At 33.6% G+C, this 25,794-nt stretch overlaps 3 protein-coding genes across 29 annotated transcripts; 1 reads left to right on the top strand and 2 right to left on the bottom strand.

Annotated features, from left to right (window-relative positions):
* The first annotated feature begins 475 nt into the window (after positions 1–475).
* LOC145075074 (uncharacterized) lies at positions 476–11,811 on the top strand. Of its 3 annotated transcripts, XM_079021370.1 has the most exons (14): positions 477–672; positions 764–824; positions 986–1,075; positions 1,842–1,919; positions 2,259–2,333; positions 2,529–2,581; positions 3,021–3,171; positions 3,297–3,407; positions 4,206–4,335; positions 4,449–4,546; positions 4,656–4,794; positions 5,085–5,137; positions 5,560–5,661; positions 11,565–11,811. In XM_079021370.1, exons 1-13 carry the CDS (start codon positions 581–583, stop codon positions 5,638–5,640), a joined length of 1,212 nt encoding a protein of 403 aa, XP_078877496.1. In that variant the 5' UTR covers positions 477–580; the 3' UTR covers positions 5,641–5,661; positions 11,565–11,811. The 3 variants fall into 3 exon arrangements, with proteins under 3 accessions (XP_078877497.1, XP_078877496.1, XP_078877495.1); XM_079021371.1 differs by lacking the exon at positions 11,565–11,811 and having other exon boundaries at positions 476–672; positions 4,659–4,794; positions 5,560–5,783; XM_079021369.1 differs by lacking the exon at positions 11,565–11,811 and having other exon boundaries at positions 5,560–5,783.
* On the bottom strand, positions 5,716–9,263 carry LOC145075073 (C2 calcium/lipid-binding plant phosphoribosyltransferase family protein). The gene has a single exon (XM_079021368.1). It carries the CDS (start codon positions 9,004–9,006, stop codon positions 5,950–5,952), a length of 3,057 nt encoding a protein of 1,018 aa, XP_078877494.1. The 5' UTR covers positions 9,007–9,263; the 3' UTR covers positions 5,716–5,949.
* LOC145075076 (GTP-binding protein OBGC, chloroplastic-like) lies at positions 11,628–15,606 on the bottom strand. Of its 25 annotated transcripts, none has more exons than XM_079021380.1 (11): positions 15,226–15,604; positions 15,002–15,128; positions 14,780–14,857; positions 14,616–14,650; positions 14,289–14,368; positions 13,857–14,179; positions 13,084–13,215; positions 12,658–12,945; positions 12,321–12,397; positions 12,157–12,250; positions 11,628–12,046 (listed from the first exon to the last, which is right to left on the bottom strand). In XM_079021380.1, exons 7-10 carry the CDS (start codon positions 13,183–13,185, stop codon positions 12,199–12,201), a joined length of 519 nt encoding a protein of 172 aa, XP_078877506.1. In that variant the 5' UTR covers positions 13,186–13,215; positions 13,857–14,179; positions 14,289–14,368; positions 14,616–14,650; positions 14,780–14,857; positions 15,002–15,128; positions 15,226–15,604; the 3' UTR covers positions 11,628–12,046; positions 12,157–12,198. The 25 variants fall into 25 exon arrangements, 18 of the variants coding, with proteins under 18 accessions (XP_078877506.1, XP_078877507.1, XP_078877502.1 ...); XM_079021381.1 differs by having other exon boundaries at positions 14,289–14,341; positions 14,780–14,931; XM_079021376.1 differs by having other exon boundaries at positions 14,780–14,931.
* Positions 15,607–25,794: the final 10,188 nt, after the last annotated feature.

Genomic DNA, 25,794 nt, shown 5'->3' on the forward strand with positions numbered 1-25,794 from the left:
GGCCGGGAAAACAAAAGCGCCACCAACAAGAAGAGAGGAACGGGAGGTTTTGGTGAAGGAAGCTTCGGCGAGGGTGTGAAGAATGACGAAAGAGCCACATATTGAGGACTTATCTCATACATGATAGTATGATACCCCTTTTTTATTTTTTATTTTTTTTGTAATTGTAACCAATAAAAAGTTTAAAAATAAATTAAAATATCAAAATATTAAAAATAAATACGGCAATATTGTCATTTTGGACAAAAAAACGCAACAAAAGATTACATTAGGGACTATCTAAGTTAATAAAATAAATAAAAGCCATGCAAATTATACCAAATCAAAAGGACTATTCGTGTAGTTTACACTTTAAAAAATATATTTGGTGGTTAGAATGTAAAAATTTGAAACAAGTGGTAGCAAATGTACAATTCAAATGGTGGATTGGTGGATCCCACAAAGCTCTGGAACAGAATAAACGGTTAAACTATGGCATGCAATTCGCTTCCCCTATCCAGATCCATCGCAGAAAAAATCGGTTCCGGCCGCCGGAGATAATCGAAGTGTTTGACACGCGCCAACTACACACGGCGCACCGATGGCAGCCATGCTCTCTACCAGTGCCATGCTCCCGAGCTTTATCTCCTCTTCATCGCGTATCTCCATCACTCCCGTGACCACTACAGCCAGGTGATTTTCTTCAATATTCACATCACGTTATTCAAATTCATTTGTTTTTCTTATTGAATCGTTTAATATGCCCTTGTTTGTTTACACTCAGCGTGCAAAGATTCAGGACAAAAATGTTGTCGTCGGTGACTCAGACTGAAAGAACAATCGTGGTATGTAATTCTCAACGTTTTTTCAAAATTGAATTGAGATTGTAGAACTATGTCAAAATAACCTCATTGTGGCGGAGAGAACTCCCGCACATAATCATGTGTTACAGTTGATATATATGACTGGAAGTGGAATGTTATGGTGTTAACTGTTAACAATACAGCTTGGATTTGGTGGTGTGGGGGTGGATCTCTTGGCTACTGTGGCTACGTTCCCAAACCCGGATGACAAGATTCGAAGCACCAGCTTAAAGGTACTCAGTCGTGACGATTTTATTATTATTCCTAGGTTAGTATTGGTACTACAGCTTCGCTTTATCCTATAGTTGGATTATCAATCTTATGATTTCGAGTTTTGTGACTGATTGTGTAGCATGAATTTTAAGAAAGAATTCAAAATTTTGTGAATATTTTACCTGTAATTACTGCAGAATGATTGGCTATTGTTTTAATGAACTCCTCCTCTATGATTCCTCATAGAAGTTCACAGTATCCAGATCTCTGGTGTAGAATATATCAACTCCTCAAAGTTATCTGTAAACACTATGATTGAAGAATTGCCTTGTTGATCATATTGTTCTTTCGTTCTTCTTTCAAATAAAAAGAATTGCCTTTCCTATATGATGGAGATTTTACAATCTTCTGTGGTCCAGATTAACAGTTTTATAGAGAAACTGATTAGTTCCTCTAATGGTGGTCTCACCACTTTATCATTCTTCTTTTTATTTTGGCCAAGGGTACTCTGTTTTTTTTATATGGTTGTATTATCATTATTTCCAATCTAGGTTTAAATGTAGATTCATCATCTTCTTAAGTATGGGATTGCTGATAATATTGAATTGTCAAACTAGTTGTTGTGTTTCCCTTACTTAATGAATGGGTTGCCTTTTTTTTGGATGTCAAGTATGTTTTGAAAATCCAATATTCTCTTTTTGTACATTCTGTTACTATCGTTGCTGTAGAAATTAGTTGAATCTCAGTAACACTGTGACCATCATAAATCACACTTTTTTTTGATAGGTACAAGGAGGTGGTAATGCAGGAAATGCTCTAACTTGTGCAGCTCGTTTAGGATTGAATGCAAGGTTAATATCCAAGGTATGCATTCAATATGCTAATACTTGACATCAGAAGTATGTTGTTGTTGTTATAATTGTTGTTCTATCACATAGTCAGTAGCAATTTTTAAGCTATTGCTGAAAACATAGAGAGAAAAGGGTGAGCTTGAAGAGAACAAAACACCTTACTTATATTATAAGATCTAAATGTACAAGTCAGAATATATTTCGATATGTGTGTGTGTATATATGTACATGCCCTTTTACATCTGTCCTCTTATAGATGTTGGTCTATTGTATGAGCTTGTAGATTTTTAAATTTCTTCACTGAGCTATTCTGAAGTGTTTCAGATGTTGTCATGTATTACCTTATTAACAGGTTGCCAATGATGCTCAAGGGAGAGGAATACTGGAGGAACTAAAAGCGGATGGTGTAGATGTATCTTTTTTTGAGGTAATGAACATGTAGAAAAGTACAATCTTTCAACAGTATTGAAGAGAACTTTGTCCTCTGTGTTCCATCCAGGAAATCTCTTTGACAAAATTCAGATTATGCAAATTCTTTTATAGAATTTTAGTAGGTAGCATATCTGTCTTTGGGTAATTTTCTTTTTACACATACATATAAGCTCGCATTTCTTGGTTGCAGGTTTCTGAAGAGGGTAATTCACCATTTACCTATGTCATTGTAGACGATCAAACGTAAGCATCTCTATTCTCTTCACTCCGGTTCCTTTCTTGTCATATTTTTTTACTTATGTCGAAGATGCTATGTTTGACTCTATGATTAACTATTTTCGGGTATTGGAAAACCATTTCTTATTTTCTCAAGTGAATTTGAACTTGCTCAATTGGCAAGTCAGACAAAATACCAAGCACCCTGGTCTTGATTCTTGAATTTGAGATGGTGTAAAATATTTCTGGGAAACATTAACTTATAGTCCACTAAGAAATAAATGTTACTAATCTACGTACACAGACTAGAACACCTATCAGCTTTGCAAAGGTCTGGTCCTCAACAGTACCTTTTATATACAAGCAGCATGAAAATGAGGAAATACATGTGTGAATTGTGACAGTGCATCTCACATAAAATAAAAGTGTGTTTTTTATTAATGAAAAGTTAATTAGATGTGTCCAGGAAGACTCGAACTTGTATTCATACACCAGGGTGGCCTCCAATGATTCCAGATGAGCTTTCCGGTTCATCTTTACTAAGTGCATTGGCTGGAGTGAAGCTTGTTTATTTTGATGTGCGGTTGCCTGAAACGGCTCTAGTTGTAGCACATGAGGTAACCATTAATTAGGCGATATGATTTTTGATCTTCTTAATTCCCTTCTTGTTTAGACTTTAGCCTCACTCCACTTCTCTATATACCAATTAATTAAAATTTTGTTTCTACTTTCACCAGTGCAGGCAAATCGCAGGAAAATACCTATTCTAATTGATGCTGAAAGGCCAAGGGAAGGCCTCGATGATCTTCTAAATTTATCAGACTATGTTGTGTGCTCCGCTAAACTTCCACAGGCATGCTGCTATTGCTGTTGCTTATCATGCATTCTTTTTAAGGAGTACATTATACCCATCTTTCTATTACCCATTGCTCATTAATCATTATTAGACTTGTGGAAAGAAAACCGAACCTATCTTGAAAACCAATTTTCTGGTTTTTAGATAAACCGAATTTAGGTTTGGTTTTTAGAAAAAATGAATTTTTAGGTTTGATTTGGTTATCTTTTACTATTTAAAAACCAAAAATAAACCGAAAAACGTTTTATTTTATAGTATTTAAGTTTAAAATTGATTAATAAAATATGTTAAAAACTAGGATTATATGATGAATATATTCTTACATTGTCTTGCATTATTTTTTGAGATAACAACATAATTTTCATTTGTCTCGTGGCCACTTAACTTTTTTCCTCCACTTTCTAATTTTGTCCCATACTCATACAGCCACTCAGTCAAAATTTGACCGGTTAATTAAGTTGCTGATGTGGTGTTGAGTGTGAGCCAAACCACGTGGCTTGGCATCTAGTTGTATATAGTATATCTCATCAAAAAGTGCAATAGCTACTAATTAAGCTAGCAGTAGAAAATTATGTGGTATACCAAGTGTTGTTCTTATTAATGATGTATGGATGCATCATAACTGTTGAATCGAAAGTTTAATTACTAACCGTCTGAAATTAATTTATCTTATATATATATATATATATATATATATATATATATATATATATATATATATATATATATATATATATATATATATATATATATATATATATATATATATATAACCGAGTCTGACGTATTGTACAGACATGGACTGGAGCCCCATCTGTTGCAACCGCACTTGTTTCTATGCTGTTAAGGTTGCCTAAACTCAAGTTTGTTATCGTAACTTTAGGTGCAGATGGTTGCATAATGCTCGACAGAAGAAACATATCTGGTCCTTCTCTTTTTACCCACCCTTAATTATTTCTGTCTCCATATATATAAACTCTGCAATATGCTATTTATTGCTAACACAACCTGTGTAATCATCAACTTCAATCCCAACAGAGAATGTCGAAGCTGAAGAAATGGATGTAGATGATTTATTAGAGATACTGAAACGCAAATCCAGCACTCTTTCAACTGCCCCAACATGCATTTCATCGGTATAGTTAACATGCATTTTCCTGAATTCAAAAATGAAATTGTAAGGATATCGATGATCATGATGGTGGGTGCTTCATATATATTTTAGTTTATGATTTTATGTTTCAGGAGATTACAAGATTGCAGGCAAAGGGAATCGGGAATGTGTGTGGAAAGCTGTTCATTGGCACAGCTGAGAAGATACCACAGTCGGAGCTGGTGGATACAACAGGTGCTGGAGACGCATTCATAGGAGCAGTCCTGTATGGTAAGTACTACGTATTTATAAATTATAAATATATGACCACTGAAGTCATTCCATTATTTTGCTTTATTTATTTATCTTGCTTTTTAATGTTCTTTATCTAGACAACAAGGTAGATAAATAAATGAATATTTATAGAGCTGAAAACTGAAAAGTTAAGAATATTTGTGTTGACTTGACTTGATAAAGTAGGAATTGAATAATGGAATGAAGGGGGACACATAGCCAGCCTATAAGTGTCCAAAGCAACTCACCAAATTGACAACTCCTGTTGTACGTATATTTATTTGTAGGCATTTGCACCAACAAGCCACCAGAACAAATGTTACCTTTTGCAGCTCAAGTGGTTAGTATATTCACAATTCACAAACCAACTAATTTATATGTAACCACTCAAATTATCATCAAACGTATCTTAGATTCTTCTGGGATAATGCTACACTGGCCATCAAAAAAAAAAAAAAAAAAAATCAACCTTTTGGATCTGTAAGTCTACCAACTTTATTTCAGAAAATCCTATTTTGATAACACCAACATATTTAAATGTATTTTAGCTATTGTTAGCTTAACTTTTTATGCAAAAGTTGTAGATGAAAATTGCCAATACTTGGATTAACTTTGTATGCATTATCCCGTTTTTGTAAATAAAAATGTAAATTAATTCAGTCATAGTTACTCTCAGCTAAAAAGATATGATACGTTTGATGATAATCAAGCCCAAACTCAGAGAAAACCGTGTCCTTATTTTTCCTGCATAAACAATCACAGGCAGCCATCACTTGTCGAGCTTTAGGAGCTCGTGCGGGTCCAAATCTCACAGATTCTCGTTTAGCACCTTTTTTACATTAACTAATCCTACTGCTGTTACAGGTAAACTAAGTTTCATGCATGTATCCATACAATACAATTCATTGTTAGTTTGACTTGTATCTAATGCATTCAGAGTTGTACATTAAAAAACATGATTGGTCTGATGTTTCCCAGATAGGAAATTGTCTTGTTCTTAACCAACAACCGAGGCTGCTAATCATTACAATACCACCACCTTCTAGTCTTGCTAACATCTAACTAACGACACAAAACATGATCCAAAATATAGCAACAGATTTTGCTTACCCAGAATTACACCACTTAATTAAAAGTTTGAAGTTAAAACATCTACAACATGCTATCAGCCATTGTAGGCAGCCTCTTGAAAAAACTAACACCACTGGATGGCAACTTGTTCCTGAACCTGGGTGGCCTCAGAAAGTACAATCCCCAAATCGCCACCACCCACCTGATGGGCACCAAGTAAAACCCAAAAGCAGCAAAGAAACAAACCACCACAAACAAGAAGGACGCCCTCGGGTCTCGCCAGCTCAGCAACGCATGGAACCTCTCCCCTTGAGTCGCCATGTCACCAACCACCGTCTGGATCCTCCCCGCCACACTCCTCAGCCTGTCATACCTAATCCTCACAACCTCCGCGCTTCTGCTTGTTGGAAAAGAGTCAAACTCCTCATCTAATTCATCCGGGTGAACGCTTTCCGCATACGACAGTCTTGTATCCATGTGAGGCGGGTACCGGGGGCGGAATCGGTATTTCCATAGTCCAATAACCGCAAAACCCAACAGAATGGATGGCACAATAAGCTCCGGCATCAGTACCAGAATCATAAAAGTAACCACAAACATGCTTGAGTAAACCGGCATGTTCCAGTTCCTCATCGCATCAATCACCCGGTTCATGAACACAAGCCAAGCCAACACTCTCTGGAGCCGGAAGAAATTAGCTTTGCTCTTCCTCATGCTCCACATATGAGAATCATGATCCAGCATGTACTCCACCACTTCCCTCCCTAGACTTGGCTCAGCTCGGCTCAGCCGCGAAGCCACCACATTCATGGCTTGGTACCTCAAGCTATCTAACTGGCTCACTGACAGAGGTTGTACGTAGTGCATCTTAGGTAGCAAAGGCATTGTGTACATGTGAAGCATATTCAGCATGTTAGCACAAGAGAATCTAACAGCCAGATGAAGCTCACCCATTTTCTTAACACCAGAAGGATGCAACATCAATAGCGGGTATGCATGGGTGTACACCCGGTCCGACTCAAGTGTAGACAACCGGATCCGTACTTTTCCGATCCGTGAATCACGGGTGCCTGCCCCGTTACCAGTCGGGTTCTTATCGACCCGCGAATTGTCGAAAACCCCAATCGTGATAACCGTGCACGGATCGAAAACTTCCCAGGTGTACTGCTCGTTCCATTTCGGAGCCAAACTATCCACAACGGTTCGGGTCCTGACCCATTTCTGCCCGTATTTCGCCACACAGTAAGCATCTGTGGACCCGCCTTTGCCTTCTTTCATCTTCATCGGCATAAGATTAGAAGCCCCAAGAATACCCATCTCAAGAACACCAATATGAGGCTTCCATAGCTGCTTAGCTGTAGGCCTAACGTCACTACTATACATTGTAGCTTCATCAAGCACATGATACCCGCCATCGAGCGAGGCCCGTATATGGATCCGAGAAGCAAACCGAACAACCGACTTTGACTCGTTTGGGTTACTTGAATGCCCATCTAGATTATACCATCTTGAAGCCACTTCTTTTGAATCCAATCTCCTGTTAATAACCGAAACCGGAAGCATGACCCGACCCACAACCTCCTCACGGTTCGGGGCGACCCTGTCCTCCACAGAAAACATCACATAATCCTCAAACGGCTCGGCTACCACAAACATTAAGTCCTCGTTCCAAAACGGGTTTGAGAGGCTGCGATTGGCCATGGCCGGGGCGACCCGGGTTTTCAAAACCTGGTTTCCGACTTGTACTTTGACATTAAGCTCAGGGTACCTCATTAAAGATGTCCCTTTTTCACCCAAAACGACATCTTGTGCTTCAATCACGGAAACCCTTAAGTACCATAGTTTAGGTGAGAGATATACCTTGGATTGAATTGAACAAAGCCCATCTAAATGCACATTCGCAGCCTTTGAATGCCATGCCTCTGAGAAAGCTTCATCCGCTTGAGTCCCAAACCAAATTGCTACCATAACTTCACCACCTTTCACTCTCTCCCCTCTCTTATCATCCATTCTGTACCATTGTGGTGCTAGTTGACTGTCTGGTGGGACCCTTTTAGGGACTTCATTCAGGTCAAACCAAACACGACCCAAAAAATCATCTTTGTCTCTCTCCTTCACAAATATCTCCACCATGGATGATTGTATCGTGTCCTTGCAAAATGCAAATACTTGGTCCCATTCCGCGTTGTTCAAAGCAGCCCTCTTTGTGATTCCTCTGTAGTTTCCAAGTTTCACCTCCGCCACCAGCTCTCCACCGCCGACCACCGGGATTTCACGGCCTTTCACCACCCTTATGTAAAGATACTGCATTTGCTCCACCAGGTCATAGGTTGAGCTTGTCTTGTCTTTGTTCAACAAACCCCCACCAAGATGCGGATTTGTTTCTTTCAAGGAGTACTCGTTTGACCCACCGGAAAACAACCCTACACGACCGCCGCCCCCACCACCAACACCGCCACCTGGTACTGCCACGCTCATGGCGGGGATGGGTGGACCCGGGATGGAAGTGATGACAACTGGCTTGAGGTCACCCTGGTTCGGGTCGGGTTTGTTGGTCATCTGGTTTGGATGTGTCATTTTCTTGTTTTCCTGACCCCCACCGCCAGCTCCACCCATTTGCTGGTGGTTCTGAACCACCGTGTTGGCATTTTGCTGCTGAAACTTGTTGCTTTTCTTGGAAACCCCACCAGAAACCACCACCCCACCACCCCCACCACCACCACCTTTGACATGCTCTTTTACAGACAAATAGAGTTTGAATGTGATCTCTCCGCGCACGTGAGAAAAAAGGCTCCTTTTATCAAGCGTGTGAAGCTGTGGAATGAGGTCCTCTTGGCCCTCCCTGGCAATGCTGGTGCCGGAGACCCTAACCTTACCCAAGAAATTCCGGCTGTTGTTTGACCGTTTCTCGTTAAAGACGTTGACTTCAATGGTTCTGTAAGGGAGGTCAGCGACGTCGTTCACATGAAACACAAGCTTCTCATTCCAAACAGGGTTAAGGTCTTTGTATTTGACTTGAGTCCTTTGCCTTTGACCTTCAAACTCAACTTCAACAAAGGCAGAAGAAGAACCCTCTCCATCTTTAGGCATCAAGTTGTGGGCCCCCAGCACTTCCACTACAAGCTTCTCTTTACTCATTGTTCTCTTCGATTCAAACTTGTTCTTCTACTTTTTCGATAGATAGATAGATAGAGAAAACGGTGGAAAAGAGAGTGTTTTTTTTTTACAGAGAACCCAAAACGACAATGGAGTGGCTCAAGAAGAAAAGATGACTGATGAAAACTAACAACAGGTGGGTTGGGTGCCCGGAGAGAGAGAGTGATATAGGGAGATGGTGATGTATGGAAACTAGACAAGACAAGAGAAAGAGAAAGTGAAATGGATTTTGGGGAATGGACTGGTTTACTCATAATATTATAATAATCTTCTACTCCCTCTTCCATTTGTGTGTGTACAACACGCGCGTTTTTGCAGCTTTTTTCCCCTTAAAGTACAATCCTTTTAATGCAATATGGTACAATAATTTAATGCGTGTGTATATATATAGTTTATTTTTTGTATTAATTTTAAATTAAAATTATTAGTATTTATCAAAAAGAAATTATAGTATAAAAGTTCCAAATAGACGGATCAAAGGGAATAACGGGTCAAAAACTACAAAATTTTGTCCATGTAGTGCCAAGTTGGGAACTTGGGATGATTCCAATATCCAAACACCGTTATCTAAAACTTTAGATGCCGGTTTACTCGAGCATGTTTGTGCATTTCTAATTAATATGTAAATATAATTATAAATATGTAAATAAAGATATCTGTGATTGTTTGCATTTGAAGTAGAGATAATCACAAGACTATATAATTAATGGAGTCATTTAACAAAATATTTTATTTTATTTTATTTTATTTTTCACAAAATTAACATTAATTAAAGAATCCCATTGCAAATTACCAACTGTATTTTGACTAAAAAATCAACGAAAATCACATGCTTCTTAATATATGATCGTATTTTGCAATCTATGGACACATTTCACAATATATTAATAGTTTATTTGCAATAATATATCGTTGTATTTGTAACATCTAACTCTTTCACAAATATATTTTTTTTAATTTATAAATATAAATACAATTGAAATTTTAATTTTGCAATTACCAATAACCAATAAATAGGTCCATTTAATTTATTGCTTATCAATGGTTATTTTGTGATTACGTTCAAAAAAGACTGGTCATTTTAGTAAATAGATCCATTCAATTTTATTATTTTAGTGATAATCCTTTTTAAGGCGCCTTTTAATTATGTTAGACAGGATTTTTGACCTATTTAATATGTTACATTTTTAGTTAGTTTTTTTATTCTTAATTAGTTAAGGAAAAACCATGATTCAGTTTGACTAATGAACATAAATATATTATTCCAAAGCATCGCCTCAGTTTTTGAGTTATCTGTTATTCAATTTTATACATAATAATATAATAAGAATCTTTAACTATCAACTGAAAATTACTTAAATAAGGAAAATATTAAAATTATCGTTGACCACACTCAATAAGTATTAGATTTTGCAGTTATTGCAAGTAGTTTTGGAAATTTATCTATTGTGTTATCACACTTGCTGTAAAACACTAAAGGTATTAAGGTATATATAGGATCACCATTTGCCTTTAACTATTTTGATTATTTTATTTTAACGGCCAAGACATACCCTTTTAAATCATATTTCTAACTATTTCGTTGTCCATAATAAGACTTCAACCATAAACCTTTTAGGAAATGAACACGTTTCCAAATTAGTTGGGAAATGTAATTAGAAAATTAGTTGTACAATACAACCGTTTTTTGCAATACACAACAATTCATGTATTATATGGTTGTACAATACAACATTTTAAAACACTAATTGTTGTGTATGGCGAAATATTGTTGTGTACGGATCAGCTCCCCTTAATAATTCACTTATTTATTCACACAAATGATTGAAAGGTTGTTTACACTTTAGAAAGAAAAAAATAATCTAAAACTCAATAAAATGAACGTAACAATTACAAACAACTAATAGCATCTTTGAGATAAAACTTTTTCTTATATAAATCAAATCAACTAGGTGTAACACTCGTGTATTACACGGGTTTATTAAAAATAAAAATTTAATATTAATATATAAACATTAAATATTTAATAAAATAATATTTTTCAATAACAAAATGTAATCTTTTGAAGCATTTATGAAAGAAATCAAATCTTTTGGAGAATTTATGAGAATTTATTATCAAATTAATAAAATGATAACCTTACATATATATATAACCCATTAGATTTTTTTGGAAATTTATTTTAAGAAAATTGAAATCCCCCAAAAAAATGACAAGTGGAAAATCACAATTTTAAAAATCCTATAAAATGACATTTGTCAAAATGAAAGAGAAGATGACAAATGACAAAAGTATTTTCATTTAATAGGTAGGACTAGAGGAATCTTCCTGCATTCATAGGAAATGAATTACACAGTTAAAAAATTGAATTGTATAGTTAAAATAATGAATTTATATATTATTCAAAATAACATGACAGTGTTTGATTCATATGATGTTTTAAGTTGTAGGAAGAGACAAACTCATAAATTATTTTAATAGGGATCAAAATGAAACATATCCTATATAATTAACATTTTGAGCTTATTAATGTAAACTAGGTGGGGAGCCCCGCGTTCCGGGGGTCGGATGCGACAAAGAAGCTAAGGAAGAACATATGAACATAGAGCAGAAACTGTTGGATTGTTTAATAACAAAAGTCGTGAACATAAATGTATGCAAACTATATATGCAAAACAGGTAAAAAAGAAGTTGAAGTTTCGACAAATAAGAACATGATGTGCTAAGAACGTTTAGTTATCACCACAGTAATAACCATGATTGCCAAACCCATAAGAGTTGCTCCAATAGGCGGTTTTCTCCATTGATATTCCAACAGTTCCATCTGGATTCACAGTAAATTCTCCTTTGGGTGCACCACCGAAAAGGGTCTGAAACATATCAGATAAACTGTTCATCATGTCAACCACTGTAACTGTAACTTTATGCTTGATGTCCTTCACATAATCCATGAAACCATTTCCGGATTCAGATGTTGATTCACTCTCATCAGTAGAAGAACCCTTTCCATCTATACCAAACTCTGGGAAAACAACAACTAGAAAGATTATTCAAATTCCGATCATTATTTTTTTCATAGAAGAAGAATCGAAAGGTGTTGTTAAATGTTAATTAAGTTGAAAAGTTACTAACTTGATTGATGATTCTCGAGGAATTCCACAAGGGCCTCGTTTTTTAAAACGACATTCCACACATTTGGATCAGAAGCAATTGAAGCAACAACATTCTGGTAAGAACCAAAAGAAAGGAATTAAAATGTGATTTTGCTTCAATTATGGTATACATAAGAAACTCACAAGTAGAAGCAGACATACTTGTGCAGATGGGCTTTCGTTAAGAAGCTTAAAAGCGTTGATTGCATGGCTTGAAAAACCTGAATAATATAAAACAAAAAGTAATTAGTATGAATGATCTAAATTACTCTATATTGTCTCCAAAAATGGAAATAAATGAACCATGGTGGAATGAAATAAGCATCATTCCATTTGTTGTGGTTCCCTTATGAAATAAAAGTAATAGACGAAATCTATCAGTGGAGGCTTTTCTCTGCATTGAAATTCTTAAAAGCACATTATGTATCAAATTGCTTACATACATATATGTGATTTGACAGTAACACCCAACTCAGCTTACTTCATCTTTTGAATCTTCTATTCCTTGTCTTACAAGCCCATATGCAGCATTAATCAACTCCCGAGTCCCTCCTCTGTTAATTGAACTAATGCAAAAAGGCTCAATCCCATATGAAAGAAGCTTCTCTTTGAATGATTCCCACTTTTTAAATGCTTCCGGAACATCCATTTTGTTGTATGCAACTATAAAAGGTTTTTTAGCAAGTTCTGGACTGAACATATCTAGGTCAAGTCTAACTGCATCAAATTCATAGTCTAGTTGTGGAGATGAGTGATCAACAATGTGTACCTAACCCTCCATTTCCATCACACAACAGTAAGGGTATTTTGGTCTTTTAGCAAAAATGTTGAATCATTGTGAAAAAAAATATAAATCTTCCATTGCTGAAATTATAACCTTTTTGATAAAAGACCAAAATATCCTTACTGTTGCTTTCGGGCTATCAGTGTTTGTTGATTCATTGTTAGTTCCAAAATTTGTGAGTGGCAATTTTAAACATTTGCCAGTTGAGTAGTTTACATCTACCATCAAGGTCAGGGAACTTCAAAGCTCCCATTGCTGAAATTATAACCTTATTTGGCATGAGAAAATTAGAAAAACAAAAAAAGTAACGTCAACAAAATTTAAATCTAATGCTTTGAAGATGTGCAAAATAAAACGGAAAACAACAACATGTTGGTAAGAAGTTGTTTGGATACCTGATTGCTATTAAAGGGTTAAACTGTCAATATCAAATTCATTTCAAATAAAATTGCACAAGTTTGCAAAATCATAACATTTTGATTTCGTTGAAAAAAATCTTATACTAAACGAATAAATCAATATATTATTATTTCTTATAAGTAACCATAAAAATAGAATATTTAATGTGGTTTACAATAATAATGTATTTTTTTATCCAAATCGTCATTGTTGCTTTCAAGAAGAGAAACAGAACTTCAATTTTCAAAACTTAAATGTGAAGCTTCTTGACGGCTGTGAATTCAAGAACAGAACCAAAAGTTTAATTTTCAAAATTTCTAAGACCCTTCCAGCAGAAAGTGTGATAGAGGGTAAAAGATAACCGGAATGTGAACAGATCAAATTGAACCATTCAATTCTCATAAAATGTGAAATAATATCCCTAGAATCGGATGAAACACTTCACTATTCCAAATCAAACTACATTTTGTCAAATAAAAAGATGGATAATGAACTACCTCGTCATCTGCGGTTGATTTCTTCTGAAACTGATTGATATTCACCGCCTCTGGATTGGCGGTTCATGGTGATTCCCATTGAGAGAATTTGTTTTCTTCAGCCTACCAATCACTCAATAAAGTCTTAACAACTTAAAGATACACACACAAAAGTTCACAAATCATGCGTTCATCTTATTGTTTTAACTTTAATCAATCATAGCAACAGAAAATTATCAGGAGAATAAGCGTCTATTTTGATATACCCTAAGCTCTTCTAAAGCTTGTGGAATTGCACCGAAACCCCTCCAAGTATACTGATTCTTTGCTTTCCTTGTCAAGACCTGAAAATTAAACACACTACGGACCCTAAGCCAAGTATGCGCAGCCAATTTCTTGAACAAATCAATAGAAAGAGAAAACAATGCAGAGATGAAGAGTGAAAAGACTTACGCCAACACTTTCTAATATGTTGACCACATCGTAAGTTCACTGCCTCTCAACATCTGAAAATGGCGTGATGAACTTATCATCTGAAAATGGCGTGATGAACTTATCAAGACTCCATTATGGAAAGAAACAATAAAAACATAAGGTGTGATGAACTTATCATCTGAAAATGGCGTTTCAAAGGTTTCCTCTTCAAAAATCAATGAAATCAAAAAAACGACCTAGGCTAATTTCATCATTACTTCTCTTTTTTATGAACACATAATAAACACATAATAGGGGTTTAATTTATAAAACGAAGGGGAAAATAAAAGGGAATAGAAAGCGAACCTGTTATCGATACAGGGGAGTGTAATCAATTTCGTCTTCATCAGCGTACCGTGAAGACGGAATTTGAATCAAATTGAGAAAGGAAAACAACCGAAATCGAGTTACAATAATCAAACACATGAACACCATAGATTGAGGGAAAACAACAGGAAGTCCAGACATACCTCATTCACAATTGACACAGAAGCTGCCAATCATCAACAAAAAAGATGTCGGTGCTTGTACGTTTCAGTCTTCTAATCCTAACAACACCAAAAAAATGTGTCCGAAATCAGCGTAGCAGATGGAGCCGGGGTGGGTAATTTGGAGGGTATACCTGTATGGAAGAAAATGGCCCTTTTATTTGTTTCACAACAACCAATAGAAATCTAAAAGCTTTAAGTTACCTCATCAAATTGCTTTCTTTCAGTAGTGTCTGCAATGGTCCGCACCACCATCATCAAGGGTTGCCCTCTCCCTAAAGCCCTAAAATGAAAGGAAGAGGCCCAATCGACATAAGGGTACGACGAAGACCTGGAAACCAAGATGGAAGATTTGAGGTGAGTCGGTGGAGAAGATTGTGAGCAGCGGCATATAGGGCGGTAGTGGTGAGAGCTTTTTAGGTCTTAACTGTGACCAGTCTGATGTTGAAGATCGATGATTTGGTAGGTGGGAGTAGAAGATGCAGATAAGTGGTAGGAGAGTCGTTGAAAGTTAGATGGAGCAAAACCTGAGACGACGATGTTTCGTTGGAAGCCACCAATCGGAGTAGAGAAGATATGGAGCAAAACCTGAGACGACGATGTTTCGTTGGAAGCCACCGATCGGAGTAGAGAAGATGTGGAAGTAAGATAACGGCGGTCGGTTGATTCGAAGTCGATGAAGCAGAAGAGGATAGGGACGAAAAGGGTAGATAGCTGAGGAAGATAATGTGAGCGGAAGAATCGGGAAGGAAACCCCGTAACCCCTATGGTAACCCGAGGAACAGTACCATGGTTAGGCACTATTCCTAAGAAGTGCTCTCCTTTAATATATATATATATATATATATATATATATATATATATATATATATATATATATATATAAGAATGTGTTTCCTTACATAACTAAACTTGTTCTACTTTTTCGATAGAGATTTCGGTTTAGGTTTTAAATAGAATATCATATTTAAATTAACAAATTACATATACTGATAAATTAAAAGTTGAATATCGACATTGTATTTAACATTATACTTAAATTAAAAAAAAATTAAGTATATTATATTAATAATTCAAATAATCTACCATATTAATGATACTATTTTATACTTACTAAATTAAATAAAGGTTTGAAGTTGAAAATACAAGTCTTTCAAATCAATATATTGAGAGTAAATATATATATATATATATATATATATATATATATATATATATATATACATATATATATATATATATATATAATGATTTTTATACATGACAAATAATAAATAATATGAAAGTACTATAAGTTTTATAAACATAAACACTAAAACATACTATATTTTAAAATTTGTATTCAAGAAACATATTAAACACTTATAAAACCATTCAAAAATAATACATAGAGCTTAAAATACGCTTAATATATTTGATATATTAAGAAATATAATAAAATTCTTACTTTTTTATGCAACAAAACCTATTTCTTCAAATCTTCGTATCTCTTCAACTTTTCATATTAGATCATAACCAATTAAATCATATGAATGTTTTTATAGAAAATCTTACTTATATAATACTAATATGGCTAAAAATGTATAAATAAAAGGAAAATAAAATGTTATTAATAAAACATTAATTTTATGAATATGAAAATTCATTTGGTTAAGTAATTATTAGATATAAGTTAAAAACTTTTGAGTTTTTGTTATTAGTTGGTTAAAACCTAAAAGTTAAGATGTTGGGTTTCAAATGAATATGGTGCAAGTATATATCATATTTTGAATTATGTTTATTTAAATGATATTTTTATAAGATTTATAAAGATAACCACAGATACATACATATATATATATATATATATATATATATATATATATATATATATATATATATATATATATATATATATATATAGATGTCAATAATGGTTTATATTTAAGTAATCTTTCATGATAGATGTGAGAATTAAATTCCTATTACTAACTATACACCTTTGTATTAACTATTCTTACTAGTAAATATGTATTCACGATTCAAATTCAATCTAGTATATGTATTTTCTTTTTCCCTTATGCAGCCATTACATAAGACATATTTGTAACGCCCACAAATTCGGGTTAGACAGTTAAGATATAATAGATAATAATTATCCGTCGTACTTTTTTCAAGCGATAAATAGATGTTTTTAATATAAGATTAGTTTGGATAAATAATCACGATGAGAGTTGTAGTATTCATGATGACGATTCCATGGGTATATAAAATACTTGAATCTGACTTCATATGAAGAAGTTATGATTGTTCGAAGTTTTGCGTTCAATCCTAAACAACAAAAGTGTGTCGTAAAATATGAATAGGAGATATGTTGTTTATTAGCCTAAGTAATCTAAACGATAGGTGTAATAATCATAAAAGAAAGAGCGTGCATATAGAAAACGTCAAAATCTGACTTCATACGAGGAATTTACGATTTTTCGAAGTTTCGGCGTAACAGTATGAACGCATAAAATGAAATTAAAATCAGTTGATTGTTAGGCAGAACAATCTAAACAAGAGTTGAAGGTCTCATAAATAGGAATCCGTCAATATAAAGACAATCTTGAACAGAGATCTTATGAAAGAGTTGTGATAATAGTCTAAGCCTCCATAAAAATAAGGATTAAAAATAGAATGAGAATTAGCCGACATAGTCTAAATGAAAGTTTTAGTACTCGGTGACAGCTACACGTGGATATAAAAAACGTCAAAAATGGAGCTCGTATGTAACAAATACGATTTTCAGAAAAACATTAAAATTTGGCGCACATTGAGTGACGCACGCTTCTAGAAGGGGCGACACAAACCACCCAAACAAAGACACGTGGCACAAACCTGAAGGATCAACGTTGCAGGAGGGCTCGGTGTGTGCCTTGTATATATGTGACGCGCCTAGCAAAAACTTTTATAAATAACATCACATTTAAGCCATTATCTCACACATTCCAATCCTTTCTCTCTAAATACTTTAGTCCCCTCTCAAGTCCGGTTTTCTATAGAATTTAGGGGTGTTTAGCGAGGTTCTGAGTAGTTAGAGAGTCCAACGAGTAGAAGTTGTCGGGTCAGAGTTCTGCTTGCGAACTTTCACATTTTTGTTAGGAAACTTTGTAAGTTAAACTATACCTATTTTGTATTAAGTGTAACTTATATTAATATTCATAATCGTTATTATGAACATATAAATAACATTTATCAGTTATTCCATGTCATAATACTGATTGAAGTGAGATTTTCAAACAGTATACTTTGTATACCAAATGGACCCTGCCTCTGATATGATCTTACTTGGTTATTCTTTATCAACTATAGATCAATATTCATTGGAATTGTTGAGGAATCTATACTATCGTTATTATAGTCATAAAAGACATAAGACTAAGACTTAGAAAAAATATCAATATCTAGGTCTTTCGAAAGGAAAAATTAAGATTGGTGTTCTGAAAGGCACGTCATGGAGCGCGTCAAGGCATGTCGTGGCATGAGGCATGACTTCGCCGTTATGAAAAAACCTCATAACGCTGTTGTTAGGCATGGCGTGTGGCAAGATGTGATATGATGTGCCATGGCGCGTTATGGCGTATTATGGTGTGTGTTTTTTTGTTTGAGACATGTTTTTTTGCTCTTTGTTATGTCTTTTTTAATCGGAGATACAAATATTATGTTTTTTTATTAACTTTTGTTTTTAGCTATTGATATAACACATTCTAAAAAATAGTTATCTTTAATATAAATTTATATTTATGTGGTAATATAATTATAAATTAATACAAAATCGTCGCTTTACATTACGCCTTGAAAAACGCAATGACTCGCCACGACTCGTTAAGCTTAAGGTTTGGCCTTGCCGCCACGCCACACCTCACACCATTTAGAACCTTGACTAAGATGTTAGGTGAAGCGTTGCCATAATCGCAAGTCATCCACTTTTAACAAGTGACTGTATAGTTACTTTCATCTTACACATAGATATGAAGTATTTAAATAAATTCTATGCTTGCCTATTATCTGTGATTAAGATATTTTGTGTTAGATGAAACATGTGAATATATATACATACACACACACACACACACACACATATATATATATATATATATATATATATAGGGCTAGGTTAATGTGTTGCTTACATTTATTGTGTGCTAGAATACACTCTCATTCTTCTAGATACAAATTTATTATTAAAGAATATTATTGTTGACATTAGTGACGAATTTAATTAGTTTCCATAAAAATGAATTATAAGTATGAATATCATTTAATATACATATAATTTTTACTAAATTCTAATTTGTGCATTATACCACACAATAAATGTGAGAAACATTTAAACCTACCTCACATACACACACACACACTCTATTTGTGTGTGTGTGTATATATATATATATATATATATATATATATATATATATATATATGTGGTGAGGGTCAATAGAGAACCATAATTAACCAAGGAACCAATATTTTTTTCAACTTTTAGAACTTATTTTTTATAAAAAAAAAAACTAAAAATACAGAAATTCATAATTTTTTATCCTTTTTCTAATGATATAAAATTCGATTTTTTTTTACGTCAAATTCATAATGTGAATCTTTGAAAATTCGCAACGTGAATCCGGATTCACACGGTGAATCCGAAAAATATTTTTCACATTCACAATGTTAATATATGAATTTAGATATTTTTAGATTTTTTTTCGATAAAAAATAAGCTCTAGAAATTGAAAAATAGATTTGGTTTCTTGAAGAACCAATAATTATGGTTCTCTATTGAACTCTTCCCTATATATATATATATATATATATATATATATATATATATATATATATATATATATTTGTGTGTGTATGTATGTATGTGTTAGCTTTGGAAAATAAATTGTGAAAAACGATCCAAACCAATTACAATTTAGACAAAATTGCAAAAAATGTTCTTATAATTGTCAAAAATATGCGGTTTGTGTTCAAAAAACATTGGTGGTGCAATAGAGATCCAATTTTGGATACCTTGTGTGGTTTTGGTCCCTACGGTTGTCATTTTTTTTTTGTTTTTGGTCCATACCCAAGCTAAAATGATGAATATGCCATTAAATACTTATTTTTAATTTCCTTTTAACTATTCTCTTATTATTTTAATAAAACAACCCACGCCATCTTCCCCGTTATTTTTAATTTCACATTTTAGACACCGCCATCACCACCGTCATTGGACCGCCACCTACTTTGCTGAAAACAAGACCAAACCGTAGCTACGGTTACCCCCTACTTTGTGTGTGTATGTATGTATGTGTTAGCTTTGGAAAATAAATTGTGAAAACCGATCCAAACCAATTACAATTTAGACAAAATTGCAAAAAATGTTCTTATAATTGTCAAAAATATGTGGTTTTTGTTCAAAAAACATTGGTGGTGCAATAGTGATCCAATTTTGGATACCTTGTGTGGTTTTGGTCCCTACGATTGTCATTTTTTTTTGGTCCATACCCAAGCTAAAATGATGAATATGCCATTAAATAATTATTTTTAATTTCCTTTTAACTATTCTCTTATTATTTTAATAAAACAACCCACGTCATATTCCCCATTATTTTTAATTTCACATTTTAGACACCACCATCACCACCGCCATTGGACCGCCACCTACTTTGCTGAAAATAAGACCAAACCGTAGCTACGGTTACCCCCCTTTCTCTCTCTCTCTCTCTCTATATATATATATATATATATATATATATATATATATATATATATCCCATCACCATCTAGACTCCACCCACACTATTTCCTTACTATTTGCCCATTTAGATGTGCAGATCTTGAGAACACATAACCACCAATGAAGCTAACGTTCCATCATACCATTATCGTCATTGCCAAATCGATTTACCCTCCATCATCGATGCTAGTATCCGATCTAAGGGAAACCAATCTAGCCTCCATCATCGACGAGAATGATGGTTTGTAATGATAATATTGGCTATATTTTAGGGTTTTCATAATAAGTGCATTGAGGGGAAGAGGCTTCTGAAAACCCTAACTCCGACGAGAAGGGCAACGACTTCATCTAGTTTTGGCATTCGTCGAGTTACAATGTTTGTCGAGTTCAGTTTTGTTGATCGAGTTTCGGTTATTGGCCGAGTTTCGTCGTTGTTGGTCGAGTTATAGTGTCATCGTCACCGTTAAGTTTCAACGTCCCTTTGTTTTTCATATCCACATCAAAGATAGTTTAGATGGCCTGGTGAAAAGGGGTGCGGCTACAACAAGCTCCGAAAATCTAACTCCAATGACAAGAGTGTCGTTTTGGCGTCTGATTTTCCAGTTAAAAGTTGGTGCATGGTGATGTGGTGGCCGGTTGTGAAGTTTTATGTTGTTAAGGAATGAGATATGGGGTGGCTGTTTGTGGCATTTATATTTCTAATTACAAATAAATATAATATTATAACAATATTTTTGAATTTAAAATTTTAAAAATATAAATTCAATGGATATAATACTCTTTTCAAATTGATAGGAACCAAGACCAATAAAAAATCCAAAATTGGACCAATCGGTGCATGTTCAAACATTTTTAGATCAAAATCAAATATTTTTGAAAATCACATTGATATTTTTGCAATTTTGTCTATAATTTAATTATTTGAATTTGATTTCAATTTAATTAGTATTATTCAAATCTTGAAAAACGAAACTAATTTGATCTTGTTAGTGGTCAGGGAGAACCTATTTACTCAATCGATTAGTTTAACTTTTGCACTTGTAGGATTATCATTTTTGTATATTACATGTAATGATTTCTAAATGACACAAAGAGATACTAGAATTGTAGTGTATATGAATATCCCCTTTGGATGACTGTACTATAGGTGTTAACTGATTTGTTTTTTAGAAAAACCATTTTAAAATTAATATATATGGGTTCAAAATGATGAGTGTGTCTTTCATTTTTTGCGTCGAGCTGATTATAACACTATGACAGTTCAATTTGGTTATTTTTTAAATCTAATTTACTATATTAAATTTCTTAACACTTAACAACACATCGCACGTCAATTCTAAAAGATAGTTGGAGTTTTTTCCTTTTGACCATTTTGAAAATCTTGTTTGAGGTACACGCTTGGGTGATCCGAGTGGAAGGATAAATTTGGATAAGAGGGTGGCGCGTGACAAAACAAAACCCAAAAGACATAAAAAAGAAAGAAAGAAAGAAAAATGATTTTTAAGGAAAACATCTCCAAGTCCGAGGTTTGTAAGGGAACTGTTTCGTTAACATTAACCTGTTTTGGGAATGTTGGATATACGGACCCCGAAGGCGCGTATTTCACGTTTCCATGCACACAACACACCTATCTTCCTATTATAATGAATTATAATGAATGAATAAGTTTATTCTCTTATTGACGAATGTCATACTATTAGAACTCCTCATTAATATTATATGTCATCTATCATGCCACTTGTCAACCTATTAATTATAAATTTCAAATTTTAAATTTCTTATTCTAATTACGTTAAATTAATAATTGATTCTCCATGTTAAATATCAAATCTAAAAAAATTTCACTCTAATTATATTAAATTAATAACATTAGATTAAAAAATAAAATAAAATTAATACAGATTATAAGGTGATATAACTTCACGTATTTATTTAAATCAGCGATTATAATTTTATATAACAAAAAAAAATATCTCTTAAGTAATAATTAATTTAAAATAATTGATTGATAATTTTGATTTTTTAATATGAAAGTTTAATTAATTGTATAACTGTGGTTCTCACGGGTTATAAACTAGTGTGTGTGTGTGTATATATATATATATATATATATATATATATATATATATATATATATATATATATATATAAAGGATTCGACTATCTTTGTTTTATGTTTGGTATTCGAAAAAAAAAACGATCCATCCAGTTGTATCACCTCTACATATAATATAGACCCTTTTACGACCGGGATCGGTATACGTGGTAAACAAAAAATGGTATAGTGAAAATAACTATCAAAATATATGATTTCTAAATTTTACCAATATAGTTTATGTTAGGAAATAATTAAGGAATATCACGTTGGATATTTTTCTTAAGGAAATTAGGGAAATTCAGTAATCTAACAAATTTTTTTGAGTTTTTTTTTTTTAAATATAATCATTTTTTTAAAACTATCCATTTGGTCCGGAATGGGTCATTCCGGACCCAAAAACCGGTCCAAGCCCAATACTGTAGCCCAATGGTATATATATGGGTCTCACACACAAAAAATCTGGAAATTGCGTTCCGGAATTTGCAGATCCGAAAAACCCTCTACCCACATTTTAGACCAAATTTTCAGCATGGATTCGTCAAACCATGTAAGTTCTCTACACTTTAAGTTACTTTGCATTTGATTTTCTAAAACGATTTACGTATTCCGGAATTGTCCAGAATTGTCCGGAATATGAGGAACAGCTCCGGAACAACTCCAAAATATTCGAATTATCCTTTTTTTAATATCTTTTTCTCATTGTACGTGTATGAATCTCATGTAAGTACTTTGTAATGTGTTTCATATCGGTTGTTTTAGTCTAGAATTAGGTATTGTAAGAGTTTTGGAATGGTAATGTAGGTCCGGAACCTGATGATCTATTCCGGAATAATTATACTTATAATTTTTTTCTAAGTATTGTTTAATAACTCATGTTAGTCCAAAGACGAGTTTGCGTGAATGTTGTTAAAAAGATAGGTTTTACAGACGACGAAGGTGTATTCAATTTACATGAGCTTTCGGAATTGCGTCCGATAAAGGTAAAATCAAAAAACAATAACTTTATAATTTTAGTTTATTTTTATGGTAATGTATTAAAATGTTATTGGAATTTTGTTTTTGCAGATAAAAAACGAAGATGTTGAGTTTCGAAATAAGATAAAAAATAAAGCAGCAAAGGCACCCATAAAATTAAGAAATAAATAATAAACGATGTTAAAACTTAAATTGAAAACAGATAAGACTCCGAAAGATGGCACCGGAGCAAGTACAGATAAACATATTATGATAGACTAGTTGTTGTTATATATATATATATATATATATATATATATATATATATATATATATATATATATTGTTATGGATATGTTTCACCAAGTGTTTATTATTATTATTAAATACTTTTATGCACATTGGTTTTTAAATAGTATATTAATATAATTTAGGTATATTCTATTTTCAGTCTCCAACATCCAGTGACTCGAACGACGATGATGAGTTGCATATAGAGTATGCTATATTATGTCTTGAAGACGAGCAACGACATATTGTTGATACGAATGCATTAGAAATGATTTGTGATTATCAATGTGCTAAACAACAAATGATAATACTAGAAATCCCATTACCGCCTTCATCGGTTGAGGACCGGAGAAAAGTAGCATTGTATAACATACAAATGCTCCCCATAACCATGTCTGAAGATATACAACAATTGTGAACATAATGGACATCATTGAAGAAACACGTAGGATAACACTAAGAACAGAAGATCAAGTCGGATTAACTAATAATGGTTTCAAACTAATTGAGAGCTACATGGAATTATTAGAAAATCATGTAGACACGACTAGTTTGCATCGGATGCAAGTTCCCAGTTATCGGCCAAAAATGTAATCTAATTTTAAATATGGATATTGTAATGTCTTTTGAAACTGAATTTTGTAAAATGAACGATATGATTATCTAAAATGACTATTATCCTTTTTTTCATTAACATTATTGCAAAGAGCGTTATAAATCGTAATACATACTTAAATTGGTTTTCACAAATTAGGAAATTGTAAGAGATACATATTTTGTTTCCGCTCAACAAAATATCCTCTAATTCTAACAACATCTGTTAGACCGTCTTGTTCTACACAAAACTTATTGATCTGTGCCTTTGTATTTTTAATCAACTTCTTAGCTTGTTTCACTTCTTTTATAGCTTCAACAACCCATTTGTCTTTTTCATTTACTTTTTCCTCTAGATTGTCTGCACGTTGATTTAGCGTGCGACTTCTTTCAGAGTCCCTTTCGTTTGGTTCTTAAGCAGCCTTCATATCTTCAAAAACGTCATCGGGCATTTTATCCGGGAATGGGAAATCTTGGGCCTTCCAGAAACGGGTTATTATATGAACAAACATAACAATCTTCTTTTTCATAATGCCAAACACCATCGTGACATGAACTCATTCCAAATTTTTTTCAACATTGATGATGCATGCTAGGTGCATTTTAAGGTCAAAAAGCAACGTCCAAAACAAGTTTCTGAAGTAGCCATTCCGGAAAGTGGCTCCGAAATGAGGGTCCGAAATATTGTCAAGAATCTGACATTTACTGTTCGGAATGACTACACATACTGTCAAGAATCTATAACTTTTACTGTTGGGAAATGACTACACATATGTTAGGAATCTATGACGATTACATACAAAAGCAATGTCCAGAACAAGGGTCTGAAATAGTCGGTCCGGAACGTGGCTCCGGAATGAGGGTTCGAAATATTGTCCGGAATTTATGACATTTACTATTCAGAATGACTACACATATGTCAAGAATCTATGACTTTTACTATTCGGAATGACTACACATATGCCACGAATCTATGACAATTATTGTTCCAAATTTAGGGTCCGAAATAACAATTTCGGTGTGTTTTCGGAATAGTGTCAGGAATCATAAACATAGTAAATGTCATTATATAAAGGAATTCAAGCGTCCAAACTCTTTACCATGTTAAATTTACTACTAAAAATTCATATCTCATAATCAAAATAAATTGCAGACTACGATTGTGGCTCTCAAGGTATTATAAGGACATCAACGACTAGAAATAATCCTGGAAGACTTTTTTATGCTTGTACTAAAGAGGTATGTGGGTTATCCTTTTATTATTTTTCTTTGAATTAATATAAGTTTACACAATATATGTCATGTGTTTGATTTTAA

This window comes from Lactuca serriola, chromosome 9 (genome assembly GCF_051521515.1).
Source record: "Lactuca serriola cultivar US96UC23 chromosome 9, Lser_US96UC23_V15, whole genome shotgun sequence".
Lineage (NCBI taxonomy): Eukaryota > Viridiplantae > Streptophyta > Magnoliopsida > Asterales > Asteraceae > Lactuca > Lactuca serriola.